Raw genomic sequence first — 7,548 nt, forward strand, 5'->3', positions numbered from 1 at the left:
GGAGTCCACACCCTTCCAGGCAATTGAGTCAACAAGCAAGTTTAAGCAGAGATTTGCTGAATACTGCCTGCAGGTGTGTGAGTGGCCACTGGGTCATGAGGCTACTGTGGACTGGCCCAAGGCCAGGGAAGCAGGATTGAGGGAGTCAACCCAGCCAGAAAGGGGGGGGGGATCACCTACCTGGAGGCTATACCCTAAGGGGCTCCTGGGTACACACCTAGACTGGTCCTGAGGAGGGTCTCAACCCTGGTACCCCATGTCCCCCAGAGCGGAGGTCCACTCCGGTTAAGGAGTGAGTAGTACTTGGGAGCAGTAGCAAGAAAGCTCATTTACAACTTGGCAGCTTCAGCCTGGTGCAAGCAAAGCAAAAAGCGCGGCTTTCCAGTGAGAAAGCAGACAAAGGCTCGGTGCGCACGCGGTGGACTGTGGCACCAAATCCATGCTCAGGGTGGAGCAGATGCCCAGAGTCTCACAATTTCCCACGGATGTTCCCTCTCGGAGCACAGACTCTCCCACCAGGTCCCGCCGGGTCCCTTCCCGCCCCAGTGTTCCGGTCCTCACCCTGCTCGCCCTCCATCCACGACAGCAGCGAATCCCTCCTCTGCGTGTCTAGAGCTTCTTTCCTAAACATCGTCTGCTTGCCTGCCTCCTTCCTTCTAGTGAAGCGGCTTTTGACTTCTTGGCTCAATCTTGGCCCCCTCCCCCTGACACGCCCTCCGTTGCCCCTGCCCCAGAAGGCTTGCAGCCCTGCACCCGGGAGGGGCAGGTCAGAAAGGTCATGCTACAGTCGTCCTGCTGGTCCGAGGGAGCCAGAGGTGTCTTTTTCTGCTATGCTAACGCCCCATTGTTCCTTGGCTTTCTTTACACACCCAAGCACCAGCTCCCCAGAATATGCGTGAGGTGGGCTGGGGTGGAGATGGGGGTGGGGGTGCTGCGTCCTCTTCATGAGGGTGGGTGCACCCAGCTCCATACCTACTGGTCCACTCGCCAGAACACAGTCACTGCAGGCTCGGGTACATCCCTCCACATTTGGAATCCTGGGTTTGCCAAGCCTTGCCTGTCCCCATGGTTGCGTCAGGAATCCAGCGGTTTAGATCCCCGGGACCCCTCCAGTAAAAGGAAGCATAAATACTCCAGCCAAGTGGTCACAGACTGGAGAGAAATGTGGAGTAATCGGTGACAAACTGGATGGTCTAAATCATGAGCCAGTTCAGGGACAGCTCTGGGGAAGCAGGTTAGTTTCTAAATGTCGGGCTCTGACACCCTCCGGGTCACGCTTTCCTCTGCGCGCACGCGGGGCTTGGGAAAGCCCGGTGTCCCTACACTGATGGGCGGTCCCGAATGCCCCCGAGGTGCCACCAGCTTCCTGAGACCCACTGGCCAATATCGGTCCGGGACACACACATACACACACCTTGCAGCCTACCCACCACCACAGTAGCTCCCTCCCCACCCCACGATCTGAGCCCCCGATTCGTCCCCACCAAGCGAGAAAACCTCCCCAGCCACGGGGAACGTGGGGCCGGGCCACTTACTGGGGCTGAGGAAACACTCGGTCAGCCTTCGGAAGCAACTCGCATTGTTAGAGGGTCCATCTTCCATGTCGGAGCCGAAGAGCAGCGGCCAAGCGGTGGCAAGGGGGAGGGCGGCGCCTCGGGGCCGCCACGGAGTTCGGCCACCGGCGGCAGAGCCGGCGCCGAGGCCAGGGCAGCCCCCGCCGGCGCCCGGAAAACCCGAGGAGTCCGCGCGGCGTGCGCCCGGGTGTAGGGGAAGCCGCGGCGGCGGAGGTAGCCGGGGCCCGGCGCGGGCTGGGAGCAGCAAGCCTTGGATCGCAGGCGAGAGGAAGAGGCGCCGCCGCCCGCCGCTGCCACCGCTGCTGCTGCCACCGCTGCTGCGGTGACTACTGCCTGGGGGGACGCTCAAGGGAGCTGCCTCTTGTCCTCCTCCTCCGCTGCCGCCAGCATCGCCGCCTCCTCCTCCTCCTCCTCCAGCCGCTGCTGCTCCCTCCCTTCCCGGGAGACGCGCGGGGAGGTGAAAAGCAGATGAGGAGGGGACAAGAGGGGGAGGGGGCAGGGGGGGCGGCGGCCAGAAGTACCAGGAAGATGAAAAGGAGGAGGAGGGGACAGGGGAGGAGAAGGCAAGCGCCCAGGGAGCACGGGCCGCCACCCAGCCGCAGCCTCCGGCGCTGAGAACCGAGCGGGCGCCGGGGCCCCCAGCGGGGCTGGCGTGGCCTGCAGGAGACAGGGACCGGGACAGGGGCGGGGGCGCCGCTAGCTCCTCCCGGCCGCAGCCGAGCAGCTCCCGGGCTAGGCTCAGGCCCACTGCACTCCGCCCGCTGGCCGCGCTGCGCCGGGGTTCCAGACGGACTTGGCCACGGCCGGGCTCGCCCCCAACCTCCCGCAGTGGGGCCTGGGGGTGGGGAGCAAGCCGATCCTCTGGGCTAGCCATGGCCCTCCTCCCCAGCCTGCAAGGGGGGCAGGCAGGAGGGCGCGGCGGCCGGGACTCTGCGGGCTCCGCCCCCGCAGCACCGGCCCTCCCCGCGACGCGGCCCAGGCTCTGGTCCCGTCCGCCTCTCCGGTCTCGGGTGCCTCTCCCGCCGGGGGTTCACATCGTGTTCCCTTTGGGATTCAAGAGGACCCCGGGCTGGGGGACGAGTCCTGATCGCTGCGCCCGGATGCGGGCTCGTACGCACGATCCGCGTCCTTCCCGGCCGGGCGAGGGGCTGCCGGGACGCTGCCTGCGGGCGTGGCGTGGTGTGTGCGCGCTCAAGCGCCTGAGCCGTGGCGGCTGCTCCAGAGCAGCGGAGAAAAGCGCCGCAGTGCCGCTGCTCGTGGAGGCGGCGGTGGCTGCGGCGGCAGAAGACGCCCACTGGCGGAGCAAGCGCTCCCCGAACCGCCACCGCCACCGCCCGCGCCCACGTTGCGCGTCCACTGGGACTCGGCCCCGCCGCGTCAGGTCTCAGCACCCTGGCACTCTGCTCGTGGTGTATACCCCTGGCCCGCTAGTCTCCCTGGAGGTGGCACATCTGGATCTGGCGTTCCAGATGCTAAACCCACAGCCTAGCCTCTGTTCCAGCTGTGTATGAACCACATCCGCCTGTGGGCGGGTGACCTGAACCAGGGAATCCTCCCTCTAGCCCGGCAGTATCAACAGAGAAGGCTTTTGGCCAGAGCTCCTGGAGGGGGGATTCAAATTTGGGCATTTAGCAAGTTTAAAATCAAGGATGTGTTCCCATTAGAATGTCTCAAAAGGCAGTTCATTCCGGGACTGTCTTGCCAATACCCACTTTAAAAGGAACTTCGCGTACATCAACCACTTTATCCTGGTGGGTCTGGAAGATAGAAGGAGCAAACTAGGGTTCGCACACGAAATGTCAAGAGTTCATTGCTTTAAAACCCAGAGACCATCTGCCACCAGTGGCACTCGGGTCCCCTATTCCTTTAGCAGCCTGGAGTCCAGACAGACTGCTGTAGGAAAAAAAACTGGCGCAGTGAGCGCTGCAAACAGGAACTTCAGGGAGTTGGGCGAAGCAGACTAGGCAAGGAGCGCAGGTGCAGGTGTCGGTGACTCTGCCGACTCCCCTCAAGAACCATCTCTGCAAGGGGTCTGCAAGGACCCTGTTTGAGTGCCCTGGTTGTCTCTTGGGAGAACAGTCAGGGTCCTAAAGAGAAGAACCACAGCCTAGCACCTAAGCACATCGGCTTAGCTGATTCAGGGCTGGAACTCCGTGTGAGACCTGCAGGGATGCCAGAAACAGTTTCTCCTCATCGCAGTTTTCTTTTCTATTTAGCTGTTTTTCATGATTTTGGATGCAGCAGATTCCACATTCTTCTGCAATACATTCTTTTCCCGCCTCCCGCCTCCTGATTCCAAACCCCTAAGAGTGGAAAAGGAGCAGTCACAGTTGCACCACAACGATCAGGTGGCATTCAGAGGACATGGTCCTTTTGGAGGTCCTCTTTCTTCAAAGTTCCCGACTTTTTGGCACTTCCGAGACAGGACCATCTCAGAGTGTAGCGTGCCAGCAGAGCCGGCTAGTACACCTTACCGCGGGATCCCTGCGTTTCTGGAACAAGAACCAGTTCTCTGATTCTTACCTTGGGGGCCAAGAATGCCTTTCCTTCCCCAAACTCCTAACCCCAATGAAGAAAAAATAGGCAGAAGTAGCACTGCTACTGGTTTCTGTCTGCAGCCTAGGGCATCTTCTGCAGCCAGCCGCACAGACAGGACCCGTGCTTACTGTGCTGAGAGCGAGTTCCCAGGTTCGCGAGACAGGCTGTGTGTTTAGGCAAAGGGATTTCTCCTTAAAGAATTAATCGTTCATTCTTTACAAGGCAGAAGTTTCTCCCAGCTGCTTAAGGCTTATCAGTTGTAGGTTTTTGAGGTATTGAAACGATTTTCCAAGGATCTCAAACATTTACTTCTAGATGGATATAAGCCGTCTTGAAGCCACAGGAGGCGGGTGAAACGCATTACACATTTGTCCTGTTAGCCTTTGTTTGATCGAGATGCAAACTCTCTCCTTAACCCTTTTCCAGAGTCGACCTTCTTCCTGTTTTCCTTCATTTTTCTTCCATTGCTTGTGGGAAACGAGTCCGAGTCCGAGTCTGTCCGTATCCTGAACAAATAACAAATTCACAGAGTGTAACGAGGGAAAAGGAACGCTGGGAAGAGGAAGAAAAAAATCAATGACATTTTGATCGTGCCCCTACCTCCCTTCACACTGCATCCTCCACTGTTCATTTAGGTCTTCTAGGCACTTGGCAGCTTATATTTGGAACACAGATCTAAAGATCCCCCGGTCTCAGATGTAGTCTTTCCCTTGCTTCTTTGCGTTTCTCTGCCGATCACACCAGGAAGCAGAGAAGACTGCGTTGCTGGACCTTGTCAATACAAACTCCTTATGAATACACGCATTACAGAGCCTCCAGGAGTGTTACCTTGGTATTCTTAAACTTGGCCAGGTAGTGACTGTCGGTGTGGCTGGCTGTTAGGGGTACTGCCAAAGGTAATCAGGTATAGGAGCTGTCTCTGTGATGTGGTCTTGGTTAAAATGATTTTCCTCACCTCGGGTGAACTGTCAGCATAACTTGCTGGAGCTGAAAACTAAAAGAATAAAAACTAAAAGACAGCAGTTAGAGGTTAGCACCAGCAGACACAGGATTATGAGGACCACACCAGCACCCTTGTGAAGCACCCACAGGGACATAGGCTAGATACTGACCCTCCCCCAGGCTCCCGCTGACAGCTGCTTTGCATGTAAATCTAGAATTTACATGGATATGTAAATTCTAGATTGGTTTTAGTGTTTTATGCCTAAAAATTCACCCATACAGCAGATAGTAACTGCCTGCTTACCACCTAATTTGTATTATATGCTCTTAAATATATATATGGTTCAAGAGAGAACCCAAGAAATGTGGAAACAATGATTTTCTTCGAAAACATCTAACTTTTATCTGGCTAACAGCCAGCATGATTAAGATTAGATAAACTTTTTGGTAGACCTACAGGTCTGTGTTTTTTTAAATGAATTCCTGTAGTTTTATATATATTTCCAGAAGGTGGGGGACTGTTTTTCTCTTTTTAAATGCTAACATCCTAACTTTACTACCACAGGAAAACCAAGGTTAATTAAATGCTAAACTGACCTATTTAAACAAATAAGGTCTATATATTTTCTTAAAGCCCCTTTCTCTTTGCATTGATTTTAACTTTCAGAACTTACAGCACAGAACCCAACTTTCATAAGCTGGTAGAGCTTTTAAACTCAGAGCATTTAACTGCTGGTTATCAAGTATGGCTATTTCCACAGACCTTCTGTGTTCCAAAAAGATAATTTACCTAATGCCTAGCATGGTCAATGTGGGGATTTATCTTCCTGGCACCGACCCAGGATCTCCTAAGCCCACACGTCCTTTCAGAGCTGCTCATAACTCTGAGTTACCAGGAATTTTCCTCCAATTCCTCTCTCCCTCAGTCCACCACAGCTGTGTTTCTAGACTCCTGGAATTGGTTTCTTGCTAGCACATCTCAAGAAAGTTACTGCCTGTGTGAATTATAATGATGATTTCCTTTTAAACAATCTGACACTGGGGAAATTGCTATTCCATAGCATTTATAAAAAAAAAATAAAATAAAAGACAGGTAGACAAACAGACACTCCTTTACGTGTCACCTTCTAAAAGATTACAAAATTCTATTATTGGTAATGTTAACAAGTTTTGCCTAAGGTAAGAGTTGTATTTTTATAATACTGTCATAGCAAGTCTAAGAGGGAAAAAATGGGATATTATAATTTGAGTATTGAAGTCAATCCTGGATTGGGGAAATCTTTAAAAAAAAAAAAAGGAGCTGAAAAAATAACTTCTTCACTTACTGTACAAATACCTATCTTACTGATAAAATTACTTTATAAATTTAAACATTCCTTATTATACAAGTTTTAATTTTGTTATTTAATGTGATAAAACAAATAGCCAATACAGCTTGCATTATCCACTCCTTAGTGAACACCAGAATAGTGTTTAGCTATTTTTGTTTTGATTTGTTACAATATGAATACTCCACAAAAATCTCAAGGGTTCATGCCTTCTGAGGAAAAGATATATATATATATATATATATATATATACATATATATATATATATATACATACATACATATTTCTTTTCCTTGACAGAAATAGGGTCTAAGCAGAAAACTTTATCAGTCAAAACTATAATTCCCCCATGACAAAAAGCTTTACATAATTGCTGTGAGTTTTGAGCCCCAAAAGTATTGGTGTTAGTAAGCACTGCTGAAGTTGTAGAGTAATGAATATTTGGTTCTTGGGATAACCATGTTAACTGTTAACAACACTCCAATATGACCCTGTTATGCAACCGCCAAGAACTACTTTTCAAAGCATTGCCTTTAAGCAGTACCGAATCCCTGTAGAAATCCATGCATTTACAGGATAGTGAATTGTTTCTTAGTGTTCAAGGCCACATAGAACTTGGGCTGCAGCCAGGAGCTCTGTTTAAATAACCAACAGTGTCACCAAACTTTTGCAAATAAGATACAATGATTTCATTGAAAAAGCAAAAGAGAACATTGTGTCTCAAAATCTCAGGAATAAAGGGTAAAATAACCCCTCCAGAGATCTGAAGGCCAGTTTCCCACAGCACAGTAGGAAGCCAGAGCCACATTAGGGATTCACCACACATCCTGCATGGTCCACCCTGAACCCTGGGTGCCAGTGAGTATACAGGTACTAGAGAGAATTCCCAGGATGCCTCTGAATCCATGCTAATGACCAAGAGGTCCATGCAAGATGTCATGTGACATGTGCTCTCTTTATTTGCTGCTTGGGAATGTTCTTGCCAATATTTTTCATTTTCTTTTATTTTTAAAAAGCAGCATTTGTTTATTTATTTATTTGCTGCACATCACAGGTGCATGGGTGCACTGAGGGTAGGATCTGTATGCCATGAAAATGTGTAGAGATCAGGAAATAATGTCCTGGGTCTCAGGGACAGAATCAGGCCGCTGTGGTGGCATGCACC

General features: G+C 51.7%; 1 protein-coding gene across 1 annotated transcript in view; it reads right to left on the minus strand.

Moving 5' to 3' along the window:
• The window catches only part of Pde10a (phosphodiesterase 10A), a 199,306-nt gene extending 196,820 nt beyond the window's left edge, over window positions 1-2,486 (minus strand). The window contains exon 1 of the mRNA XM_052169735.1: window positions 1,536-2,486. Coding sequence (XP_052025695.1) covers window positions 1,536-2,448 — 913 coding nt within the window. The 5' untranslated portion in view covers window positions 2,449-2,486. The remainder of the gene's footprint in view (window positions 1-1,535) is intronic.
• Window positions 2,487-7,548: the final 5,062 nt, after the last annotated feature.

Source organism: Apodemus sylvaticus, chromosome 23, assembly GCF_947179515.1.
Source record: "Apodemus sylvaticus chromosome 23, mApoSyl1.1, whole genome shotgun sequence".
In the NCBI taxonomy this organism is placed as follows: Eukaryota; Metazoa; Chordata; class Mammalia; order Rodentia; family Muridae; genus Apodemus; species Apodemus sylvaticus.